Here is a 26,774-nt window from a genome sequence, read left to right on the forward strand (position 1 = left end):
GGGCGAGCGCGAGCCGTCAATCCGAAGCAAGGCGGGCGGACCGGCGCCGTAAGGCTGGGATCCGGAAGTCGGAGCCTATCCGCGTTAGCTCAGCCTGCCGACCAACCGTATCGTGGTGCCATTCTCTTCTCTTTGATCCCCGCCGGAAGTGGAGGTAAGAGACGACTCTCCTCTTTTCTCGTTGTGAGCGCTCTCCCAGCCAGCCGCGCGTTAAGGCTCGTGTATTTGAGGTGGAAACTAGAGGCGTCCTCCACTCTGAAATAGAGAGGTAGAGAACCAGCTCTCATCCAGGGTAGAAGGGCCCAGGTGAGGGACAGGGATCACTCCGCACATGGGCATGTGCCCAAATGCACTCTTGCTGGGTAGAGGGGCACGGCCTCACCCCATCTAGGCAGATGTAGAGCCCTGGACATACTGTGTAGAAAGTCACAGACCTCACTTGTGTGGAGAAGCATCGAGTGCCCTCCTCTCTTCAGGATAGCGAGGCTCCATTCTGCACCCCTTCAGGGTAGACAGGTGTCTCCGTGTGGCGACATCGATCCCACGGTTATAGAGACATACCTCCCTCCCCCAAAAGCTGAGCGACTCGGGCCTTTACCGGCGCTAAGGCACACAGATCCGCCTTGATGCAACAGTTCCCCTTGGACAGAGGCTTTGGTGTATTACTACTCCCTTTGCACACGTCCACTCCCGCCTACCCTGGCTGGACCGCCAGTACAGGGGAGCTCAGAAACGTTTAATATACCGAGGTAGAAGAGCTGGGGGACTTCCCTGCCTAGCCCCCTTGTAACCAGTTGCAGAAGCCCCGCCCCCGCTACTGCAGAGATGTTAGATCACCCCTCCTCAGTGGTTTGAGGCATACCTCTCAGCCCTTAGAGAACACGCAGATCTTCCTCACCTTGGCTAGAGTGAGACCCCATTGTGGAAAATAAGACTTGACTCCTCCCCCCACCCCATAAGGAGGCACTGGTTTACCGAATTTGTAATGGCCCAGCTCCCCAAATGCCCTGCCGCGAAGAGAAACAGACCATAACCCAGGAATGCTGTCAGATCTGCCCCTGGTGCCTGCCTTCCCCCGTCCCCTGGTAGAGGGGCTCAGATTTGAGAGATCATCCCTCTCCTACTCTTCCCTCAAGGATTTAGAATCACCAAATGTAGCAAGGAGAGACCCCCAAGGGAGCAGAGAGGTGCAGCTCCCCCTCCCCGCAGTGTTGAGAGGCAATGACATCACCGATCATCCTACCTTTGATCCAGATGGGCTCCCCCCTTACCCAAGGTGGAGGAGCTCAGATCTCTTTCTCCATCCAGGGTAAAAACACAGACACCCCTGCCTGCCCAAAGTGTAAGGGCTGATCCACTGAACTTATAGCTGTGTCCCTACCCGCCACTCCTGTACGGAGAACTAGAGGTCCTATTCCCTTCAGTGTTAGCACAATGCTGACTTCAACCCATTTAAAAGATAAACACATCGTCCCCCATCCCACCTCCCATGGAAGGGTCCGGAATAGCTCACTACAGGCAAAGTGCAGACCCTATTCATGCAAAGCTGCATGATTCCCCCCCTTCATTAATGTGGCAACTAATGTCACCTTGTAGTGGAAACAGGCACATCATTTTCCCCTCACCCCAGCCCTCCGCAGGGCAAAGAGACCCAGGACTTCTCCCTGACCACTTACAAATATACAGCCCTTCACTTCTCTCCCATGCACCAGAGATGCACACAACCACTGTGCTGGTTTTCCCAGTTGCTCTGCACCCCATAGTAGAACAACAGAAGGCATCTCCTCACCCCCATTCACTAAGGAACTGATCCCAACCCATACATGCAGGTATAGATTCCCCGCCCCCAAGATTTTTCACTGACCTCTTGGCCTCAGTATAACATAAACACAGATTAAAAGTATTGTTCTGAGGTCCCTTTTCCCTAGGGTAGACTTCTGGTATCTCTCTTTTCCCCACTTCCAGGGTAGATCAGAACCCTCTACTTGAGAAAAGAGGTACTATTAATATCCTATACAGAAACAGGTCATCCTTGTATACCCTCTCCCCTCAGCATAGAGAAGTTTAGTACTAGGGTATATAATATTACAGGATGGAGGATTGAGGGCCAAGGACCCCATCTGATACATCGAGGCAGTGACTCCACCCAGGAAGAGGCGTTTAGGTATAGCCTCCTTTTGGGTAGTATGATGCTGCCTTCCCTGTGTAGATTCAGCTATACCAGGCCTCAACTCTATTATAGCCCCTTCTGGTTCCTCTAGTTGTTAGGACTTTCTTATCATGTTCTTTAACATTTCATTTTGCCTACAGGGGGCTCAGAAGGGAGCTTGTGGCATTGTAGTTCCCCTCTCTGTCTTCACATTGGTTCTTCTTCCATTCTGACAGGACGAAAGCCTGCAGATTTGAACCTACCTGCTTTCAAGTCAGTTATCATGATGAAACATAGACACAGTGAGTTTCTTTTACTATCCCCTCTCAATGCTAAGCTTTAATGAATATTTGTAGTATTTCATGGCAACTTAAAAAATTATTATCTTTTAAAAATTTTAATTCCAGTAGAGCTAACATTGAGGGTTATATTAGTTTCAGGTGTACAATACAGTGATTTAACAATTCTATATATCACCCAGTGCTTACCAGGACAAGTACACTCCTTAATCCCCATCACCTATTTCACCCATGCCCCCAACCCACCTCCCCTCTGGTAACTATCAGTTTATTCTCTTAGTTAGGAGTCTGTTTCTTTTTTTTTTTTTTAGTGTTTATTTTTGAGAGAGAGACAGAGCAGGGGAGGGGCAGAGAGAGAGGGAGACGGAGGATCTGAAGCAGGCTCTGTGTTGTCAGTGCAGAGCCCAGTGCGGGGCTCAAACTCATGAACTGTGAGATCATGACCTGAGCTGACGTCAGACGTTCAACCAACTGAGCCACCCAGGTGCCCCAAGAGTCTATTTCTTGGTTTGTCTCTTTTTTTTTTAACTTTGCTTATTTGTTTTGTTTCTGAAATTCTGCATAGGAGTGAAATCATATGGTATTTGTCTTTCTCTGACTTATTTTGCTTAGCATTATACTCTAGTTCCATCCATGTTTTTACAAATGGCAAGATTCCATTCTTTTTTATGGCTGAGTAATATTCCATTGTATATATACATTACATCTTTACCCATTCATCAGTTGATGGACACTTGGGCTGTTTGCACAATTTGGCTAGTGTATTGTAGATAATGCTGCTATAAACATTGGGGTGCAAGTATCCTTTCGAATTAGTGTTTTTGTATTTTTTGGGTAAATACTCTGAAATGTGATTATTGGATCATAGGGTAGTTCTGTTTTTAAAAAATGCTCAGTATGGCATGAGGGGATGAGCAAAATGGGTGAGGGGAGTGAGAGATACGGGCTTTCAGTTATGGAATAAATAAGTCATGGAATTAAAAGGTACAGTATATGGAATATAGTCAGTGGTACTGTAGTACCATTGTATGGTGACAGATGGTGGCTATGCTTGTGTTGAGCATAGCATAATGCATAGACAGACTTGTTTTGTGGAATCACTATGTTGTACACCTGAAACTAGTGTAACATTATGTGTCAAATATACCAAATTGTTTAGTCTTGTCTTTTATGTATGGTATCATTGTTGTCTTACCAACTTCTTGGAGGTAGTGTTCCCCTTATCCCCCATTCCCATTTTACAGTTGAGGAAACAGGCTCAACAAGGTTAAGTGACTTGATCTGAGGTGAATAGTAGTATATACCAGACAGTGGAGACAAATTGTTGTTCTTTCTGCCTTTGAGACTCTTTTCCTCCCTTTTTCCTCATTCTTCAACTGGATAATCCTTGCTTGTTTTTCAGATTTCAACTTACACATCACTTACTTTAGGAAGCTCTCCCATTAAGCTCCTCCCTTGGTTTCTACCATCTGCGCCCACAGGAACTGGAACTATTGATACTGTATGATCGAGTCTGTCTCCTACACTGTGCTGTTAATTTCTCACCCACATTTCGTTTATCTTTGTGTCCCAAGGACCCAGCATGACCAGGCATAGCTGTTTGGTACTTACTGTGTGCCAGGCACTAGAATGTCTCAGTGTGATAACTCAATTCTTCCTCCTACCACTATTCTTTTATAGCCTAGAGAGAGAAGACAAATGTGATGCATGGACTCTCCCTTATAAGAGGAAAGGCAAGAGCATTAAGGCAGGTTTGGTTCTGTGCTTCCTGCCTTTATCTTGCTGTAGTCCACATAGAAAATGACATTATAGACTGGACAAGAATTATGCAACCCAGTGACCCCATATTCTGTGTGAATGGTGGCCCTGCCTATGTGGGCTTGGTGAAAAAAAATTCAGTATATTTACTTTATATATCACACAAAAATTTCAACAAGAATCAGACTGTGGTTATGTGAATACCAAAAGTAAATAATTTTTTTCAACACAAGAAAAATGAACAAAATTAATTATACTTTTAAGAATATCAAATACCAGGGGCGCTTGGGTGGCTCAGTCGGTTGGGCGTCCGACTTCAGCTCAGGTCACGATCTCGCGGTCCGTGAGTTTGAGCCCCGCGTCGGGCTCTGGGCTGATGGCTCAGAGCCTGGAGCCTGCTTCCAATTCTGTGTCTCCCTCTCTCTCTGCCCCTCCCCTGTTCATGCTCTGTCTTTCTCTGTCTCAAAAATAAATAAACGTTAAAAAAAAAATTAAAAAAAAAAAGAATATCAAATACCAGATGATAATAAAATTATTGATACTGATGGAAAAGACAATAATTAGCTGGTTAAATGAAGTGGAGTGTATGCATACAAAAGAACCCTAGCAGTTTAAAAGAAATGAAGTATTATAATAAAAAATAAATGAAGTATTATATGGAAAGATTATATATAGAGAATATTGTATGGAAAAAAATTAGATGAAAAGATCTCCAATATTTATTTGTTAAATGAAAAAAGCAAGTTGTCAACAGGAAGACATACTATGTTATTGTCAGTGGGAGCAAATGGGGGGAAATAAGATTATATATATTTGCATTTGCATTGATAAAGTGGTTTCTTGTTGCAGTGAGGAGAGTGCAGTGGTTAGGGACAAGTGTGGAAGATCTTTCAAAATACACCTTTTTAGTTTGGAACCATATGACTTATTACCTGTTACAGAACAATCATATTGTTCTACCTGAGTGGGAAAAATGGTGAATATTAAACAAAACCTTTACATGTATTCACAAAACACAGACTTTGGTAAATTGCAGCTAAAGTAATGATCATACTAACTGGAATGACTGCAATGGAAGATAGGGGAGGTGCCTCATGGTGCAGCCACCCTCACTCTCAGTCATACCTTGGACCCAAATGGTAATGATAATGATTAAATCTGGGGAGGTTATTGAGGAGCCCTACAAGGAGTGGTTAAATACAATTTTAATTGTACATTTTTGAATGGTTATTAAAAAGGAGGATGTGTTTTGTCATTTAAAAGATTTATAGCTGCCAGGGCACCTGGGTGGCTCAGTCAGTTGAGTGTCTGACTTTGGCTAAGGTCATGAGCTCACAGCTCGTGAGTTCGAGCCCCGTGTTGGCCTCTGTGCTGACAGCTCAGAGCCTGGAGCCTGCTTCGGATTCTGTGTCTCCTCTCTCTGCCCCTAACCCACTCGCATTATGTCTCTGTCTCTCTCAAAAATAAATAAACATTAAAAGATTTATAGCTGCCTGTGGCTGGTGGCACAGGTATGTAATCCATTGTAATAGACAAATGTGTGCTGCGCAGGGAGGGAGGGTAGGGGTATGGCTGATGAATAAGGAACAGAGTGGAGACTTCACTTTGGAAGACTCTAGGGGGTGAACAAATGAGCTTGAAGATGACTGAGAGGGATGTTTGAGACTGCTATGTGAAGTCCAGTCAGTTACAGATGATGATCATAGGCATCACCACTGCAGTGGGTAGGCAGGTGACTTCATGGAGTGGGGATGTCGAGGAAGTGTGGAACCCATATTGGCAGGGGCCCTGGGGTCACCAAAGTTACCCAGGTTGATGATGGCAGGAGTCAGATTGAAAGTAAAGCTATGCGCCAGGTGTGTCAATAAATGAGGAAAAGTGACTCATAGGTGACAGGGATAGTAGCAGTCTCAAAAAGAGCAGGGTTTCCCCCCTCTTTTTTTTCATTTCTTTGTTTTAACAAGAAGGAGAAGTAGTTTTAGTTTGGCAATGGTGAGTCCAGAGGACACCTCCTCCACCTGTTGGCCCACAAAGTATTCGTGTACCTGAGGAAACAACAGCCACCTTTCCAGAGGTAGGAAGGTGAAGCAGGAGAGCTGAGTCTCCATTAAGGGAGAAGGTTGGGGAATTGTTTCCAAGGAGAGATGGAAGAATTAGGGTGAGAGATCTGCCTTTAAGTAGTGGTGGGTGGAAAAGTTGAGGCTTACAGAGACTTAAGAAAATTCTTCAGGGTCATGTAGCTAGGTAGCTGTTGAGCCAGAATGGAAACCTAGGTCTGGTTCTGGCTGTCTACAAAGTGATAGTTGTTTTCTCTCTGAAGCTGTTACAAGACAGGTTAACCATGGCTCCTTGAGTGCTGCGGTGCTGTGAGTGATGACTGTGTCCTTCCTTTCTTCTTCACTTTGCATTCTCTCTTCCTGCCTTCCTTCTCCCTTCTGAAGCAGATGTTTTCCCCGTCACTAAGTGATATATTTTCTTTTATTGTGTGCCTGTATCCAGCACAGGGCCCCAGTTTCTAGGGAAGTTAGGCAGATGGAAATTGTTGAGTAAAATGGCCAGTCCTGGTTCATTCCCAACCTCACATTCTTTTCATTGCAACATGAGTACTTTGAAAGAAAAGGAGACTTGAGGTCTGTTGTTGTTGTTGTTGTTGTTGTTGTTATTACAGGGAAATTTGATCCATTAACATTCATCATGGTAACTAATATGTTTGGTCTAATTTCTGCCATATTATTTTATATTTTTTGTTTGTTTCCTCTTAGTCTCTTATTTATTTACTTTTCAAGCTCAAAAAAATCCTCCACCAGTAATTAAGGTTATGGTAGTAATTGCATTCATGTTTATGTCAAACATAATTAAACTTGAATATCTCTGTCACTTTACCAAAATTAAATAATAACTATTTTTATCCTGCCCTTCCAAAGTAAGACATTAAGCATGCTTTCATGATTTTGCTTTTCCAACCCCTATTGCTTGATTCCAGGATTTTGTTGAAATGATTTGATACTTTGATGCTGAGCTATTTCCTTATGATATGCTTCCTGGACTTTAAAAATCTTTTCTAAATATGTGTTACAGTTCTTAGCTACATTAGTAGCGTTTTAAAAGATTTAATGGTTTTTCTGTTATTTTTTCAACTTAAAGCTTTAATAGATTTTCTGCCCACTATTTGTTTCCTTTAGCTTGAGATCTTTATCTGAGTTAATTTTTATTTTTACTGGTTTACTTCCTCAAGTATAGTTTACCCTTGAACAACTTGGGGGTTAGTGGCCTCAAGCCTCTATGCAGTCAAAAATCCACACATAACTTTTGATTCCCCCAGAACTTCACTACTAATAGCCTACTGTTGACCAGAAGCCTTACCAGTAACATAACAGTCAATTAACATGTATTTTGTTGAATGTGTTATAAACTGTATTCTTCCAATAAAGGAAGCTAGAGGAAAGAAAATGTTAAGAAAATCATAAGGAAGAGAAAACACATTTACAGTACTGCACTGTATTTATATAAAAAATCTGTATAAGTGGATCCATGGAGTTCAAACTTGTGTTGTTCAAGGGTCAGCTATAGTTTTACATGAATTCAGGTGCTACTAATCTTTGCACATCTGAAAATGTCTTTCACCTTCATGTAAAAGAAGGTTAGGTATAGGAATTCAGCTTGTGTCTTGTTTCAGAACTTTGTAATTGTTTTTCTGTCTTAAATGTTCAGAGTTGTAGATTTGAGAAGGCTGTCTGCTTCTCTTCACTTCTTTGGAAACTCCTGTTTTGAAGTTTATAAGATTTTCTCTTTATCCTTGGAGTTGAGAAATTTCATTAGAGTATGCCTATGATGTGTCTTTTTTGTTAATCTTGGTGCTTCATGAGTCTTTCTAATCTGAAACCTCAAGCCTATTTTCAATTTAAGGAACTTTCATCTATCATTTAAAAACAAATGCCTCTCATTTATACCTTTTTCTCATTCTGAAACTCCTGTTATTTAGATATTAGCTCTCCTGAGTCTATTCTCCATTTTGTATTTTTACCCATAATTTCCATTTCTTTAGAGTTTTGTTTTAAGCAAGCTCTTCCCTTGATCTTCCAGCTTGTTAGTTTGGTTGTTAATGATGTCTGTGCTGTTTTTCACTACATCTATTGAATTTTTATTTAATATTAAATTTTGGGAATTTTTTTTCTTACAGTTCTTTTGAAGTATCTTCTTGAATCTCCTTAAGAATTTACAATAGTATTAAATTCTCTGTTTCCTTTGTTAACTCTGCTTTGGTGTGAACCACCTTATGTGATTGGGGAGCCTCTCTCTGGTAATCCCAAGCTGCCCCTATATTTGTTTGTATATATCCTGACCTTCCAGAACTTCCCCCTTTAGGAATTCCTTTAGCTCCCTTGCAGGTGGTAAGAATTAGGAAGCCATTGTTTCTCAAGAGGCCAGCTGTGAAGAGGATGACAGATGGGACTTCTCATGAAGAGGGTGAGGCCTCTTAAGTTTTTGGGCTTTGTTTAGATGTGATTGAAGAAGGTGAGCTCTCGCTTCCTTATAGCCAACGGAGACCTCAGTTTGGCTAAATAGGGCAAGTCCTTTTGGAGGTAATGGCCAGAGCAGGATCAGCAGGAAGGAGCAGTTCTCTCCCTGTGTGCTGAGGGTATCTGCCTTGGCTTAGCCACCTGGGACTCCTCAGATTACCTTCCCATGCTGTCAGTGCCCAACTTCAGATTGGTGTGGCAATTGGTGAGTTGCCCCCAGCCAAAACTTAGGGGAGAGAGAGGAGTCACAAGCATGCATTCAGGTCACTTTTCACAGAATTCCCATAAGCATTATTTCAGTTTGCATTAAAATAATGCCTCAAATATTTTATCCATTACTTCCTCTGACCCTGTTGCTGCCATCTTCATGTCTTTCTTGTTCTGAGCCTGGACAGACATGGTATCTGAGTCCTCCTTAGGTTCCCAGTGTGACTTGACTTTGATTAAGGTATAAACAGATGTTGGGTAGGTGGATAATGGCTTTTTTTTTTCTTTTGTAGAAAATAAAAAACCAGGTAAAGGTTCCAAAGGCTGCAAGAAGGTAAGTTGGCTCCACCCTCAGGTAAGCTATACCCATTGTTGTGGGTAGTTCAGGACTGCCTGCCCTGGAAGAGGCCTACAAATGCCAGTAGATGTTGGATCATTCCAGATAGAGCACCACATTGGAATTAGAGGATCTGGCTTTTCCCCCCTCTCTGGTTGGCTGCAGTACAGAGTCAGCGTTTATTAAGTTTCCACCACAAGCCATGTACTGCTTTGTGCTTGAGTTACCCTGGTGTAGGGATTGCCATTGTCCCATTTTTAAGATGAGGAAACAGCCTTAGTGAGAAAGTTCCTAGGTTCAAGGTAGCACAGCTATAACTTGAGTATGTCTGGTTCCCAAGTCCCAATTGCTCTTGTTGAGGAGGGAGGCCAAAATATAATCTTTGGCTCTAGTACCTGGTCCTGCTAGGAAAGGTGTAGACAAGTAAGATGGTCCAGAGCAGTGTTCTTAAATTTTAGTGTGTTAAAGTTCTCACACTTTTTTAGTTTTGGGTAATTAACTGGAGGGCTGGTTAAAACACAGATTGCTAGCCTCCAGCCTTGAGTTTCTGATTCAGTAGGTTGTCATGGCCTTCCATAATTTACATTTATAACAAGTTCCCAGGTTATGTCACTGCTGTGGTCCAAGAACCACACTTTGAGAGCTACTTAGCATTTCTCTTGGCCTTTAATTGGGAAACTTTTCCATTTGTCTCCACCTTTCCTGGGGTTCCTCAGTCAACCCCCGCCTAGGAGAGGGAGGGTCTCTCTTGAGCCAGATGGGCAGACCTGTGGGAAAGGAGACTTTCTTTTTGCTTACTTTTGAGCAACCCTCTAGGATGGGTGATTTCCATGGATTCATTAGCTCTGTTTGATTGTTTCCTCTTGTGTGGTGACCAGCCTACAAAGCAGAATGGAAAGAAAGCAGCTTCCAAAGTAGCCTCTGCTCCCCAGTTTGTTCACTCCAATGATCATGCCAGTCGGGAGGCTGAATTAAAGAAGAAGAGGGTAAGCCCTTGACCTTGGGGGAGAGAGAGGGCCTGTCCTGACTGCCAGGTCCACAGAAGTGGTGAAGGGAAGGGCAAAGACCAGAGTTGTTAGGGTTGTTGAGGCTGTTTGCAGAATAAAGAAGAGAAGGTAGTCACTTTGATACTTGATTTAAGTGTCTCCATTTGCTCACCTCCCCATCCATTGTTGCCCTGCTGCTCCACTGAATCCTGTCAGCCTCACTGTCTGCTCATTCTCTGACATCACACTCATGGATAGTTTCCTTCTGTCATCTCATCTGAATTCTCAGGATTTGAGACCATGCTTTCTTTGAAACACCCTCCCTTTGACTTTCTTGTCATTTCACTCTCCTAGATGTCTTCCTTCCTCTTTTCCAGTCTCCTTGGCTGCTGCTTCATTTTCTTGCTCTTTAAATGATGGAGCATCCCAGGAGCTTGTCCTCTTTTCTCCCTCTGGTCTTAATTGGTTCCCTTTTCCCAGAACACGTTCTCAGCTTCACATGCCCTCTTTCCTTTGTTCTCTGCCACACTTTCCCTTCCTTCGTCTCTTGTTTCCTTTCTCTCAAGCCCCTTATCCCCTGCTGTTATATCTGTTTTCTCCCTGTATCCCTGTTCCTCCTACCTCTGCCATATCAACACTGTTTCTTCCCTCTGTCACCTGCTCCCTGTTATTCGAGGTCTCCTATCCCTCCCTTAGGCTACAGATCTAGTCAGCTGTAGTCCTGGTGTGTGTTCACTTGTTAGGTTGAAGAGATGAGGGAGAAGCAACAGGCTGCACGGGAGCAAGAGAGACACAGACGTAGGACCATCGAGAGCTATTGTCAGGATGCCCTGCAACGCCAGGAGGAGTTTGAGCACAAGGTAAGAGAGCAGCCTTTGCTTCTGGGTCAGACTGGTTTGGGTTTGCTCAGAAGCATCTTGAAAGGGAAAGAAGGAGGATGTGAGATTGTTGGAGGGGAAGTAGGGAATTAGTGCAGTGAAGATGGGAAACTGTGGAAAGGGAAGAAGGGAGGGATGAGAGGGAGGCAGATGGCCATTCAAGCCTTATCTGTGACTGGAAAACCCCTAAGCTGGAACCCAAATATGGGGTTGGGAGTAGGAGAAGGGAGACCTAAGACCAGGGGACAGTGGGGGAGAGAAGGTATAAGTGTGAAGGAAGTGTTAACAGAAAAGTGCGTGTGAGGGGGGTGCCATCTTCCTTCTTGGACTTCTTACTGCCCTTTTGGCACGTATTCTCATCTCACAGAATATGCACTTTCCAATTCAAAGTTCCTTTTCTAACATAAAGTGCATATTTTGCCTCTTCCATCCCATGTTCCCCCCACAGGTTGTTTTTCTCACTTATACCTCCCTCTCACATTCTTTCCTTACATACACAGATGCATACTCAGGTCTCTAGCTAGTACTTGAGCACATACTTACACACAGGCACATACATGCACCATGTAGCTCTATCCATTCTTCCAGTTCCCAGCTTTATTGGCTAGTCAGAGTTACTCTTTGGTGGGCTGGGATTCCCATGGCTCCCTCAGCCTGTCATGGTTTCCGAAGACCTGACTTTCACTCCCTCTTTCTTCCCTGGACCGTTCTCTCTCTGTTTTTTTCCCTTTAGGAGGAAGTTTTGCAGGAATTAAATATGTTTCCTCAATTGGATGATGAGGCTACAAGGAAGGCTTATTACAAGGAGTTCCGTAAGGTATTGGGACCCATTTCTTAAGGCTCTTTAGGGAGGGCACCAATCCTGTCCCATCTCTTCTCCATTTCTGTTTTTCCTGACTGAGATGGAGACCTTTTCTTTCCTGGGCCTTTGTGATTGATACCCAATGCTTTCCTTGCCTTCATCCTCTGTCCTCTGCTCTGAAGGTGGTGGAATTCTCTGATGTGATTCTGGAAGTCCTGGATGCCAGAGACCCATTGGGCTGTCGCTGTTTCCAAATGGAGGAGGCTGTCCTGCAGGCAGAAGGCAACAAGAAGCTGGTCCTGGTCTTGAACAAGATTGGTAGGTGTTGGGCAGAATTGGATAAGGCAGGGCAGGGACCAAACCTTGAAAGACTAGCTCCAACCAGACCCTGAGACTCAGCAACTCAAGGGTAGTTATAACAGTTTTGCAAAGAAGGAATTCTTATCCAGTTTTTAAAGCCGGGAATCCGAGAGGTAAAGTTAATTGTTGAAAGATACACACACACACACACACACACACACACACACCGTATAACAGAAGTTGGGAGAGTTCCTGTCTACCCTAAGCTGGAACCCAAAGACTAGGGCACAAGATCACATGGACTCAAGAGTCACTGAGATCTGAGTCTTATCTCAGTTGTACTGTCATTTTCACTAGGATCTTGGACAAGTCATGTCACCTGAGAGCTTCCATTTCTCTAGCTGTATAGTGGGCTGTGATTGTTCCAGCCTCATAGGGTTGTTGTGAGAATTCATGATAAAATGCTTGGTATATGCATGGTTAGTACTCCACAAATGGTAGCCATCTTCTCTTCAGAGTTATTCTTGACATTTGGCCCAACCTAGAATGATCCACAGAGAGGATGGGAAACACAATCTTCAGGAAGCCTTGCTTGGAAGGAAGGCATCTGGGACCAAACAGTTAATTTGCCCCTTTTCCCTAAGGGACAGAGGTCCCCTCAGGGAGGGCCAACTGGTCCCCTAGAGTAAATTGTCCTTTCTAATTCTAACCTGGGAACTGGACAGATACTGGTAGGGTGAGGGAGAGACATCTGTTGGCAGGAGGTGGGCCTAGCCTTGGTGTGGGTGGATGTATATTTGGAGTGAGCCATCAAAGTGATGTTCTCCTTACTAAGTCTTATGTTTTTCTATTTTCCCCAGACTTGGTCCCCAAAGAAGTTGTGGAGAAGTGGCTTGATTACCTTCGGAATGAGCTGCCAACGGTGGCTTTCAAGGCCAGCACACAGCATCAGGTCAAAAACCTGGTAAGCTGGAGCTAGGGGCATTTAGCCTCTTTCAGGGTAGCCTGGGGCCAGGGTTGGAGGGTCATAACTTGGACTATGGCTTCCAGCCCTTTAGTAATTGAACTGGGCCTCAACTTTGAGCTTTTTGCTTTACTAGATGACTTTTTAATATTTGTTTCACTTTACTCCTTTCTATATTTTAGATTTTTGGAAAGTCTTTTTTTCCCCATATATAAGGATAATACATACTGTCCCTAGAAAATTTGGAAAATATAGCTAACTATTTGTTAACTTTTTAAAAAAGTCTCCATTTTTCTGTTTAACACAAATCACACTACTTTCTAATTATATCATTAACACAGAAACACAGTTTTGTTGTAAAATGTTAAAGTATTATAGTAACATGGTTGCTTCTGAGGAGAGAAACTGAGTGTTGCGGGACATGTTTTCAGTTTTGCACTAGGTGCAGAATTTCCTAAAGTAGAAAAAATAAAAGCAATTATAGATAGGTTAAGTAACTTTTCACCAGTATCCTTAATTCCAATTTCCTTTATCCATACCCAGAGGTAACCACCATTGTTAGCTTGGTGGCTGTTTTTTCAGATGTTTTTCTTTGTTTTATATATATGTAGATGTATATATAGAGAGAAATAGAGAAGGAAGTGTTTGGAAGTGTCATTCATATGTGTCATCCTGGGGCTTGCTTTTTTTTGTGGCAAATTTTTTGTAGAGGTGTACTTTTCTTATGCTAAATAAAGTTAGTTTCTAATTTTTAATCATTCTAAGCAGTACTTTAACACACACCCTTGCCCATGTTATCTTGGCTGGTGGGTGAGTGTATAGGTTGGGTACTAAGAGGTGGAATGGCTAGGTCATATACTTTATGTATTTTACATTTTCCCAGACACTGACAAATTGCCTCTCTTCTAGTGGCTATACCAATTTATCTACCTACCACTGGGGTAGATGAATGTGTGAGGGCTTATTTCCCTACATCCTTTCCAACATTTGATATCATTAAACCTTTTAATCTTTACTCATTTGGGAGAAACCTGATATCTCATTTATAATTTTTGGCCTTCTTTATGGCAAAAAAACTTGGTGAGCATCCTTTTCTGACATCTCTCTTTCATTTGTATTCCACTTTAAGGATATATTTCCTTAACCTATTTCTTACTGATGGATATTTAGCTTAATTCCTATTTTGCATTGCTGTGTTGGATGAGTAAGGAAAGAGGAAGAGATGGAAGGGCATCAGGAGTAAGGAGTTGGAGGCTGGAGTGGCTTTGTCCTATGTGAGGGATCAAGGGAAAGTAGGCTATGGGCCAGGCACTATTTTGCCAGCACAGGCAGGGAAGGTAGTTTACCTGTTTTGTGGATGAGGGCACTGAGGCCCAGAGAAGGGGAACAAGATTTGATGCACACACACCTGTGAGAGGCAGAGCTGGAATTCAAACCTGGCTTGACTAGAGGCCAGGATGCCATCTTTCCCCTGCTGAAGGAGGCAAGAGATCTGTGTGTCTAGAGAGAGGGAGGGACAGAGAAGACTGAAGATGCAGTGACAGTGGAGAAAGAGGCCTTGTGCAAGCAGGCAAATGGCAGGTATTCAGGACCTGTGTGAGAAGCCCTCAGTTTCAGCCTTGGGGATCTTGGTGATCACAGGGAGGTGGCCCTGAAAGTTTCACTGAAAGCTGGAGATCTGGACTCAGACCACATTTCCCACCTGATGCCTCTTCTGTAATAACCCCTCATTTTCCAGAATCGTTGCACTGTACCAGTGGATCAAGCCTCTGAGTCACTGCTGAAAAGCAAAGCCTGCTTTGGAGCTGAAAACCTCATGAGGGTTTTGGGGAATTATTGCCGCCTTGGTGAAGTGCGCACCCATATTCGTGTGGGTGTTGTGGGTAAGGCCTAGAGGGAGGTCATGGGGCTCAGGCTCCTTCCTTGGGCAGGGGGTTTGCTGGGTGAAGGACTCTGGGAGCTTCACGTTACCCTTCTGGGGAAGAGAGGAGCAGTTCAGGAAGGGTTTTGTGATTTGTGATATGTATTGGTGAATGTAGAAGGCATACTCAGAATCACCACCATGCATTGAGTATTAGAGCTATGGACCAAATACACAGGGCTATGCTTGGTGTTGGTGCCATCTCATCCTACCAGAACTGTTGGGGGAGGGAGGGGTGAACATATCTCTTTTACAGATAAGAACACTGAGGCCCAGATAAGGGAAAGGGACTTGTGGGGATCAACCCTGTGTGAGGCAAGGTAGGCTGATGCTCAAACTTGGGCCTGTATGGAACCCAGGGCACTAAAGGAAGGATGATGGGGAGAGAATAGGGAAATTGAGAGAAAAAGAGATAGACTGTCAGGGAGAGGAAGTAAAGCCAAGAGAGAAAGACATTGGAGAGAGTTGGACACTGAGAAAAAGGTATAGATATACAGACCTGAATAGACCTAGAAAAAGAACTGGGAAATGGTGGGATTGGTGGGGAGTAGAAAGGAAAGATGGATTTAAATGACAGAGGCATGTAGAGAGAGGGAGATAATGAAAACAAAAAGATACCAGAAGCAACATAGAGACAGACATGTGCACAGAGACCTGCAGAAAGACACATAAGAGGGCTAGACACTCCATGCATCTAGAGAGACAGACCTCCATACCAAAGAAAGAATGAGAAAGTCAGATACAGGGATAGAGACTGAGAGGGAGGTACACATGGAAAGAGCCAGGAACAAAGAAGTAGACATGGAGGAACACACACACACACACACACACACACACACACACACACACACCTGTGAACACATGCAGGTCCACAAATACATGTACAGATTTATACTTGTGCAAACATATCCAGACCCAGAGGCAAAATATATGCAAACCAGGTTCTTCCTACACACTCATCCCAACTTTGCTCCCTGCAAAACGAATAGAGGCACAGAGAGACACGTGCCCATATACACTTAACCCTCAGACACAGTCACATATTCAGTCATAGAAGGAGACAAATATACAAACATGTCTATGATGAGATAGATGTATATTCATAGAGAAATAAAGATAGAGAGAGGGGTTAGGGATGTAGACAGGGAGACAGAAGAAGACATAGTGAAACACGTACAGAGGGATATACAGAGACAAGCCCATGGAGAGAAGGAACACCAAAAGAGACTGGGAGAAGTTAGCATAGAGGGAATTAAAAAGAGGCAGAATTGGTGGGGTAAGGACAACCAGAAAGGACAATGGCTAGAATGAGACATAAGGAGACAAATCAGCAGAGAAATAGGTGTTTAGATAGAGATACACAAAGAAAGACATATATGATAGAGAAAAAGACTGAGTGGGAGAAAGTAAAAATGGAAAAGTAAATAGTAACATTTAGAATGAGGACAACCGAGATATGCATGAGTGTGTGTGTGTGTGTGTGTGTGTGTGTGTGTGTGTGCATGTGTGTGTGTGTGTGCACGCACGCCTGTGCATGCGCGCACGCACACACACATTGATGTACAGACTTCTATGTATGAGGAGTACATATACATAGGCACATCCATGAGAGAGTGATCTGCGTATAAATTCTAGCACAGAGAGAAAGATAATGGTGAGAATGAGAGACCTGGTGAGGGAGTAGCACACAAAGACATCCACAGGCCTAGAGGTGCTCACAGATGCTTGAACAGAAAAACATGCACCACAGGCAGACAGTTGCACTGAGAGACTGACATCTGAGGAGGGCCCTCCCATTCCCCACCAGGTGAATTTACACCAGGACAGATGGTTCTCTGTTTCACGGACATGTCCTGATATCTACCTTCTGTTGGATCATGTTACAGAGGCCTTGCATTGAGCACCTTTCCCAAGCTGGTTGTAGGTGGGAGGTGAGTGTCACATCTAGAGAGTGACATGTTTACCCAGTATGGTCACAAATGGAGGAAAGGGTTAGGAAGGCCATGTTGGGGCTTGGCCAGGGCCTGGGATGGGAAGGCAGGAGGCCAGGCCCTGTTTTTGGCTTCCCCATGGCTTGGTCATTGTTCCTGCCTGGACACAGGCTGGCCCAAGTGTTCCTGAGGGCCTTTCCTGCCCTGAGCCATCTGTTGTTCCTTTATAGGCCTTCCCAATGTTGGGAAGAGCAGCCTGATCAATAGCCTGAAACGCAGCCGTGCATGCAGTGTGGGAGCTGTTCCTGGGGTCACCAAGTAAGCACCTGCCTGCTCCCTGACTCCACAGCTCCTTGACCCTACCATTCCTCCATCTCCCATGACTTCAGCCCCTGCCCCTTTCCTTTTCTTGGCCCAGTCTCTGATTCTTCCTCTGGGCATGGGAGTCTCACTAACAGCCCTTGGTGTGGGCCAGGTACTGAGCTGGATGCTTTCCCCCTTAGCTCCTTGAAGTCTCTTAGCAGCCATGCAAGATTGGGCTACAGATAAGCAACTCTATTTCTTTGATGAAGCAACAGAGACTCAGAGAGTCAGAAGCTTATCCATGGTTCTACAGCTTAGTCCTCACTGCCAGGGACTAGACTAGAATTAGTCCCAGGTTTGTAGGCTGCAGAGCCCCAGCCCCACATCTCTTCATCTTAATCTGTATGCTATCTTCCCTTCACCCCTCTCCCAGCTGTGTACCTGGGGCCTAGAGGATACCAGACACATCCCTGCTCATCAGTGTCTTGTGTTCTCTCTTCTCTCTTTTCTGTCCTAGGTTCATGCAGGAGGTCTATCTGGACAAGTTCATCAGGCTGCTGGATGCCCCAGGCATTGTCCCAGGACCAAACTCAGAGGTGGGCACCATCCTGCGCAACTGCATCCATGTACAGAAGTTGGCAGACCCTGTGACCCCAGTAGAGACCATCCTGCAGCGCTGTAACATGGAGGAGGTACAGAAGGCTCTAGCTCATACCCTGCCTCACTCCAAGGGCCCCTCAATTTTCCTCATTGTTTCTCTTCTTTCTTCACCAGATTTCCAGCTATTATGGCATCTCTGGGTTCCAGACCACTGAGCACTTTCTGACTGCAGTGGCTCACCGCCTGGGGAAGAAGAAGAAGGGAGGTGTATACAGTCAGGAACAGGCAGCCAAAGCTGTTTTGGCTGACTGGGTGAGGTGAGGAGGGGGCTAGGTGTCAGGGTGAAACCTGCTGAGAGTCATGCTCCACAAAGGGGTGCATCTGTGTTTAGTGATGGGCAGCATGACATCCTGGGTCCTAGGGCAGGGGAAGGCTGAGGCACCAGGTCATGTTCTGACCAGGAATTTATGGCCAGTGGTTATCCAGAAACTCAACTTGTTGTTCTGAAGCTACTGTGGGTTTTCTTGTTGTTCCTCATTGTTTCTGACTTGGGAACTCATCCTCTCTTTGGTCATTTGTTCTCTTAATGACATCACCGATTTCCTCCCACCTCCCAATGCAGTGGGAAGATCAGCTTCTATACACTGCCACCTGCCACCCACACTTTGCCTGCTCATCTCAGTGCTGAGATCATTAAGGAGATGACTGAAGTCTTTGACATTGAGGATACCGAGCAGGCCAATGAAGATACCATGGAATGTAAGTGGGGGCAAGTGGAATGGCCTGCCCAGCACTTTGTCTTGCCCTGGGTGGGAGCCACACAGACCCAACAACAAATCCCATGTTTGATCCCCGCCCCTGCCCTGGCCCTACTCTGGCTTTGAGAAAATTGTTTAACCAACTCTAAGCTTAATGTTTTCTCTCACAAGGTGGAGAGTTCTAATCTGGACCATGGGGGTGGTTGTGGTCTTTTGGTAGATAGGAAAAAAGTCAGCAAAGTACTATGTACACAGTGGGGTGCTCAGGAAATATGAGGGTCCTTTCCCTATCTCTTGGGACCTGGAATGGACTAAGACACTCCTATGCAAAACCCCTTCTCTCTTGTTGCCCTAGGCTTTGCCTCAGCCATTGCATGTCCATTTCTAGATTTTCATTCTTACCCCCATTGGCAGGGAGACATCTGAGTCACAGAAAGGTGATACTTGCTGAATGGTGCCCGGTCAATGGCAGGCAGAGGTGGCATTTAAAGTAGCTCTTCTGCCCTGTGGTCTAAGACAGTCCTAGCCCAGTGTAGCTAAGTGGTTAAAAAATGGATTGCCTGGATTCAAATCCAAGTTTTGTTTCTTGCTAGCTGTGTGATGCTGCATAAGTTACTTAATTTTTCCATGTCTCAATGACATCATCTGTAAAATGGGGACAGTGGCACTCACCCGATAAGTTGTTCGTGAAGACTTACTTAATATGTAAAAACACTTGGAGCAGTGCCTGGCTTATAGTACATGCTTGGTGAGTATTAGGTGTTATTAAGATGATCATTTGCTGGGGTTCAGAGGTGTGGCTTTCAGAAATTTCTGTAGGAAGTTTGTTCTTTTCAGAACTACTATTTGCAAACTTGGCTTATGGCTCCTCCCCCCATCTCTATCTCACCTAGGAAAGGTGCCCAGTGTTCTCTGGACCTGCCTGGGGTAGTGGAAAAAGCCCTAGCTGGCCTGCCTTCTGGTTTCTCTGTTTCTCTTGAGGGCCACTTGCTTTCCTTCTCTGGGCCTTTTAGTGTCCTTGGAGTTTAGATGAGGACAAGGAGACTTGCTTTCTCTAGAGTTTATTCTCCATGTGGCTTTAGGCATGTCCATTCCCTTTCAGAACTTTACTTCCCTCTTCTACCAAGTGGGCAGTTGGGGGAGAATTAGAGCTCACGTTCTTATGATGATGCTTGACCCTGGCTGCATGTGAGGGCAAAAGGGGCTCCATCACTGAGAATGTGCTTTGGCAAAATATTGAGGTCTGGGAAATTGAGGAGAGGGAGAAATTAATGGTGAGAGTTTCCTAGAGGAGTTGGTCCTAGTGTTGTATCTTGAAGAGTGAGTAGGGATTAGAGGAAAGGGATAGGGGCAAAGTTTAGAAGTAGGTGGGATAATGTGGGCCCAGGGCAATGGGTTACATTAATGGTTTTCAGTGGAGACCAACTCCAGGCAAGGGGCCAGAGCGAGGGGGAGAGAGGCCTGGTCCTAGGGAGGGAAACCCAGTGGCTGCCATTTACTGAGCAGTGTCTCAGACCAGTGCATTTCAGGCATCCTCTGCTGTGACAGCAGCCTTATGTCATAGACTTGTGGTATTCTCATTTTCCAGATGAGGAAGGTAAGGCTCCAAGAACAGCTCCCAGCAGGTGAATTTAATCCTCACATGCCTTTAATCCTTTGACATGTGTCCTCCCAGCAGGAATGAAAGAGTCTTCCTTTCCAACTCCCTTGGGCAGTGTCCACATATCCTTTCCACTGAGGCCTAATCAGTGGGGATCAGGGGGCTGGCCACAGGAAGGAGCTAGGGCCCTTGACAGTGGTTTTGGTTGTGTTAAAGGCTTGGCCACTGGAGAATCAGATGAACTGTTGGGTGATGTGGACCCGCTTGAAATGGAGATCAAGTGGCTCCATTCTCCGATGATGAAAATAGCAGATGCCATGGAAAATAAAACCACCGTGTATAAGGTACCCATCCTCTTTATTCATAGCAACCCTCTCCTCTACCCAGGGCTCTGGGAAGTGGTTGGTCCCTTCTGCTTGGCTCCCACAAGGTTTGCCTATAATGGTGGGGAGATGTAGGTCATTCATTCACTTCCTGTGGGCTCCCTGGATGTCAGGTGGTGTGCATCCTTTGCCAGGCAATGGCAGGTCCAAGGAAGAGGCATATTCTCTCAAGGAGCTTTGCCTGCCTGGCTCCAGCCTAGAGAATAAGTATCCCCATTTGGCCACCCAGTTGTTCAAGTTGAAAACCTGGTTATCCTTGACTCTTCTCTCCAACTAGCATCCAGTGTCCCATACAGTCAGTAAGTCCTATGGCCTCTCTCTCCTAAGTCTCTTGAGAAACTATCAGCTTCTTTTGATCCCTACCCATTCTATAACCCTAGTCTAAGCTTCTAACCTTTTCTCACTTGGACATATGTCCCATGGTTTCTAATGGCCCAGTCTGACCATGTCACCTCCCCTGTTACGGCTCCCCAGCACCTACATGATCAAGTCAATATGCCATGCTATGATTCCTGGAGGCTCTTTTCAGCTTCTTCTGCTAGTCCTCCTATCTCTGCCCTTTGAGAGGTCACAGTTTAGTGAGTTTTAGATACAGACATCTGTACTGTTATGGGAGACACAGTCTAGAGGTGGGGGCAGAGGTTGGGAAAGCATGGATCTGAGGGCTGTAACTATGCTACTTGTGAATCAAGGAAGTCTTGCTGGAGGCCTTGATGCTTGCGTCACCTCTTGGAGGCTGAGGAATTCTCTGGGCAAGTGGCAGGGGGTGGGGGGCAGCAGCCGATGGCTAGGAGCTCAGCCAGTGCTTATGCCGAGGCCCAAAAAGCAGATAGTGTGGTGTTTTAGGGAAATCGTTTGTGGTGCAGAGTGGTTGGAATGAGAATGGAGGCAAGGAAAGATGAATCTGGAATCAGATTACAGCAGTCCTTGAGTTTGACTTTAAGCCATGGGTATTAGGAAAACACTGAAAGTTGGTTATTTTTTTCTGTCAAAGCATTTTCCTTTTTTTCTGATTTTATTTAAAATATCTTTTCCTTACATTTATATTTCGACTAGGTAATATGTGTACATGGCATAAAATTTAAAAGGTACTAAAGGGTATGCAGTGAAAAGTTTCTCTGGCATCTGTCTCCCAGCCACCTTGTCCCCTCCTTGGTGACAGACTTGAATGTCCTTTCATAGCTATTCCGTCTTTATGCACACACATATATATGTGTAAGGAGATACAGAGATCTGTTTTAGTTCAAATAATAGCATAGTATTTATATTATTCCATATTTTGCTTATGTCACTTACAAAATCATCTTGTAGATTGTTTCACATGATTACTTAAAGAGCTGTCCTTTCTTTTTGATGGCTACATACCATCTGGAAGGGTTTCTTAAGCAAAGAAGTGGCGTGGTTAGGTTTGTGTACTATAGGTATCACTCTGGTGGCCAGAGTAAAAATCAGGTTAGAAAGAAAGGGAGCAGGGTAGAGGCAGGGGTTCAAGGAAGGAAACTGTCATCTGTATTCTATAAGAGATGATGAGGCCTGCACTGAGGTAGTGGCAGGAATCATGCCATTCTCATCCTCACACAATTTTAAACATTCCCCTGGTGCTTACAGAAAAACCAGTGTAAAGTTGTGTGTTTAAGGCCATCCTCTGGTAATACTTCTTAATGAGCCCATAAGCCCCAGGACATACCATTTTTCCTCAGGGACCTATAGTAGTTCCCCACTCTATGCTACAGGTTTCAGACTCAGGTTCAGGGAACCTGCGTAGGACCACTTCATTATACAACTCTGGGAGATACCATTTAGATGTGCTATATTGTGAATGGTGCCCCCGGCTGCAACCCCAGAATTGTGTAGTTTGGTAGTCTTGCCTTTTCTCCACTATAGGGAGGTGAGTAGTCATACATACATATAAGTGTGACTGCTAGGGTTCGTATTTATTCCACTATTTACTAGTTGTGTGACCTTAGGTGCCTTGTTTGTCATAGCATTGTTACAAGGATTAAATGAGTTAATACGTATATGTGTGTGTATATATATATACATACATGAAAAGATGTTCAATATCACTCATCATAGGGAAATAAAAATAAAAACCATAATGAGATATCACCTCACATTTGGCAGAGTGGCTAAAATTAACTCAGGGAACAACAGATGTTGGCGAGGATGTGGAAAAAGGGGGAACCCTTTTGCACTACTGGTGCGAATGCAAACTGTTGCAGCCACTCTGGAAAACAGTATGGAGATTCCTCAAAAAATTAAAAATAGAACTACCCTATGACCCAGCAATTGCACTGCTAGGTATTTATCCAAAGGATACAAAAATGCTGATTTGAAGGGACACATGTACCCTAATGTTTATAGCAGCACTATTGACAATAGCCAAATTATGGAAAGAACCCAAATTTTCATCAACCGATGAATAGATAAAGCCGATACAATGGAGTACTACTTGGCAAAGGAAAAGAATGAAATCTTGCCATTTGCAACAACATGGATGGAACTAGAGGGTATTATGTTAAGCGAAATAAGTCAATCAGAGAAAGACAAATATGATTTCAGTCATGTGGAAACAACAGGTGAACATAGGGAAAGAGAAGAAAAAATAAGATAAAAGCAGAGGGAGGCAAACCACAGGTGACTCAAATACAGAGAACAAACTGAGGATTGCTGGAAGGGAGGTGGGTGGGGAATGGGTTAAAGGGGTGATGGGCATTAAGGAGGGCACTTGTTGAGATGAGCACTGGGTGTCATATATAAGAGATGAACCGCTGGATTCTACTCCTTAAACCACGACTACACTGTATGTTAATTAACTTGAGTTAAAAAAAAAAAAAGGAATCATCATAATACCAATTGTCATTAATCAAGTAACTCATTTTTTAAATTTTATTCTTGTAAAAGCCATGCAAGCTACCCATTGTCTATCCCATTTGACAGATGATCAAACTGCAGCTGAGAGATTAACTGAAGCACCTTCTAGTTTGTGATAGAGCCAGACTTGGAGCTTAGTTCTACCTGTTCTTTTTTAAGTTTATGTATTTTGAGAGAGAGAACACAAGCAGGGAGGAACAGAGAGAGAGGGAGAGAGAGAATCCTAAGCAGGCTCTGCACTCTCAGTGCAGAACCCAACATGGGGCCCAAACTCACAAACCGTGAGATCTTGACCTGAACCGAAATCAAGAGTCAGATGTTTAACCCTCTGAGCCACCCAGGTACCTACCCCAGGATTCCTATTCTTAAGCAAATTTGTCCCTGCCTCCTCTGCAGAAGTCTTTGGAGGACCCAGACCTTACTGTTGCCCTCTCTCTCTCCAGATTGGAGATCTTACTGGGTATTGCACCAATCCAAACCGTCATCAGATGGGGTGGGCTAAACGCAATGTGGACCACCGCCCCAGGAATAATAGCACTGTGGACATCTGCCCTGTGGACCGCCGTCCAATGCTGCAGAGGATCATGGAGACAGACCCCCTGCAGCAGGGCCAGGCTCTGGCATTTGCCCTGAAGAATAAGAAGAAGATGCAGAAGCGTACTGGTGGGGGCACCTGACCATACCCCTCTTACCCATGCTCCAAAAATGCCCACTTAGGCCTTGATTAGGGGCTCTTGAGCGAACATTTACATGTGTCCAGCGCAAGGCTAACCCTGGTTAGGGGGCATAGGTTTGGAGGCTCACCTATTAGCACAGTGGTTGTCAAACTTTATAGCTTATTATTAGAATCACCTGGAAGGCTTGTTAAAACACAGATTACTGGAACCCACCCCCAGAGTTTCTGATTGAGTATATTGGCCATAGCATTTGAGAATTTGTGTTGCTAACTGGTTCCTGGTGGATGCTGATGTTGTGCCTCTGGGAACCACACTTGGAGAACCTAGTCTGTGTATCAAATAGCTACCATTTATGTATTAGCTGCTTTCTACGGAATTTACAGATTATATATAATGTTTACTTTATCAGTAGGCAATGTACTCAAAATCTGAAAGGTACAAAAGGATATACAGTGAAATGTTTCTCTCCTTCCAATATCCTAGACATCTAGGGCTTCTCACAGAGGTGACCAGTTAATTTCTTCTCATTCCTGAGATAGGTACACAGGCAAATAGCTGCATATTTTTTATTCTCTTTTTCTATGCAGATGCTAGTCAGCTGATCACACAGTTTTGCCATATCATGTTTCCATTTAATATGTAATGTAAATTCATAAAAGAACTTCCTCCATTTTAATGGTGGGCTGTTGTGTGGTTGGCCAATTTAGGTCTTCATGCTGTACTAATCTTCACTAACTCATTGCAAGCCTTATCCCGATTTGGTAAGTGAGGAAACAGGCCCAGAGACATTAAATGATATACTCAAGGTAAAACAACTAGGATTTGATGGAGCCAAGATGTAAACCTAGGATTTATTGACCCCATAAGCCCAGTTCTTTGCTCTTGGCCTGGTTTCACACTGAGTCCTGGGAATCCGGAGATGAAATACCCTTGAACTCCTGGTCTTATTATAAGGGAGTGAGGAAGAGATAAGAAAACAGACATTGGTCACAGAGAAAGAAGAGTGGGGAAACCTAACCCAGCCTGGTGAACCTAACCCAGATGGTGGTGGGGTAGGGATGATCAGAGAAGGCTTCCTGGAGGAGATGTTATCTGAGGGGAATCCTGAAGAACAGGCTGGAGGCTGGAGGATGGGAGGTGAGCATTCAGGCTCAAAGACCCTACTTTATGCTTCCCCTTTGCTGTGAGAGCTTTAACAGTAGTAGCAGAGTGCTAAGCTCAGCACAGTAAAAGAAAATTGCTGTTTTGATACTAGAAAGGAAAAAAAAATACCTGGAGCCCAGTGAGTTGACACTCTGAGATAGACCCTATGTTGGGGTGATCATTTCACAAGTAGATAAATGAGTCTACCTGTGAGCTTGTGCACTGACTGCCAACACCCCCCCACCCCCACCGCCCAGTTGTTTTGTATAGTGGTGGGGGTAAGTGAGCCAGTTTGGGAGTTTGATGTAGATCAAGATAGATATAGGCCAGCTCTGGCAGGCCCTCCTGCTGGCAAGCCACCCATTAAGTGAATGCTTGTATTTCTCCCTTCTGCAGATAAACTCGCCAGCAAGTTGTCTGATTCCATGATGTCTGTCCTCGACCTCTCTGGCAACGCTGATGACAGTGCTGGTGACTGATCGACTAATCTCACCCCCCTTTCCCCTCCAAGCACCAGTTCCAGTGGGATGATGGAATACAGATGAAATGGTGTGCTTCTCCCTGAAGCACCTGCATATTAAAAGAACTCCTCCCCCATCATGTCCCCTTCTCACTGTTCCCTCCATTTTTCAAGAAAAAAGAGTCCCAAGTTGCCGGAGCTGGCAAACCTAATACTCTTTATTTAACCCCTACTCTGTTTTTCAAGGGAAATAAAATTATCAGCAGATCCCTGATGCTAACAGTTTATCCCCACCCTGTAGGTTAGGATGGTTAGAAGACTGACCCTCACAAAACCCTCTTGAATAGCTAAATGTGCAACTATAGGTGAGGCTTTTGGTAACCTGGTGGTCCCTAGGAGGGTGATGATTTCTTTATCAGTCGGCAACATATTTCAGTGGCAAGCCATTCCTGTGGTGGGCTGTAGGCTATTCATCTTCCTCCCACCAAGTCTGCAGATCCTCTTCTGTATGGCAGTGACAGTAGGGGGAGAAGTGATGAGCCTTGTCTGTGGAAGGGTCTGGGGATAGGATAGAGAGAAGAAGAGAACACAAGCCTGGCTGTGGTAAACACTACCTTGTTTACATGAAGGGAAAACAGGATGCTTGTTGGTAGCATGGCTACATGGCGGGGGGGCAAGTCACACATTCGGGCATTTCTAGGCAGATTGGGTTGGAGGAATCCCCTGAAGTGAGACACTCTGGCTGGGCCCAACCCTTGCATGATCATTTCTCATCCGGCACCAGCTTTGAATTCTGAATTCCGTCATTCAAAGGGATCTGGTGCCATTAGCTGCTGTATTAGGGGTTCATTGGTTGAAGTCACTATACCCCATTAAAATATAATTAGCCACCTGCTCTGGGAAAGCCTACCCCATCAGACAAAG

General features: G+C 44.5%; 1 protein-coding gene across 3 annotated transcripts; it reads left to right on the forward strand.

Annotated features, from left to right (window-relative positions):
- Nucleotides 1–26,118, forward strand: GNL3L (G protein nucleolar 3 like). Of its 3 annotated transcripts, XM_047843932.1 has the most exons (16): nt 2–154; nt 2,386–2,451; nt 9,227–9,267; nt 10,149–10,256; nt 11,000–11,116; nt 11,868–11,951; nt 12,119–12,254; nt 13,097–13,200; nt 14,939–15,083; nt 17,283–17,370; nt 17,873–18,047; nt 18,130–18,272; nt 18,578–18,714; nt 20,530–20,657; nt 24,014–24,233; nt 25,787–26,118. In XM_047843932.1, exons 2-16 carry the CDS (start codon nt 2,433–2,435, stop codon nt 25,867–25,869), a joined length of 1,728 nt encoding a protein of 575 aa, XP_047699888.1. In that variant the 5' UTR covers nt 2–154; nt 2,386–2,432; the 3' UTR covers nt 25,870–26,118. The 3 variants fall into 3 exon arrangements, with proteins under 3 accessions (XP_047699890.1, XP_047699888.1, XP_047699889.1); XM_047843934.1 differs by lacking the exon at nt 24,014–24,233 and having other exon boundaries at nt 1–154; XM_047843933.1 differs by lacking the exon at nt 10,149–10,256.
- Nucleotides 26,119–26,774: the final 656 nt, after the last annotated feature.

The sequence above is a fragment of the Prionailurus viverrinus genome, chromosome X (assembly GCF_022837055.1).
Source record: "Prionailurus viverrinus isolate Anna chromosome X, UM_Priviv_1.0, whole genome shotgun sequence".
NCBI classification, from domain to species: domain Eukaryota; kingdom Metazoa; phylum Chordata; class Mammalia; order Carnivora; family Felidae; genus Prionailurus; species Prionailurus viverrinus.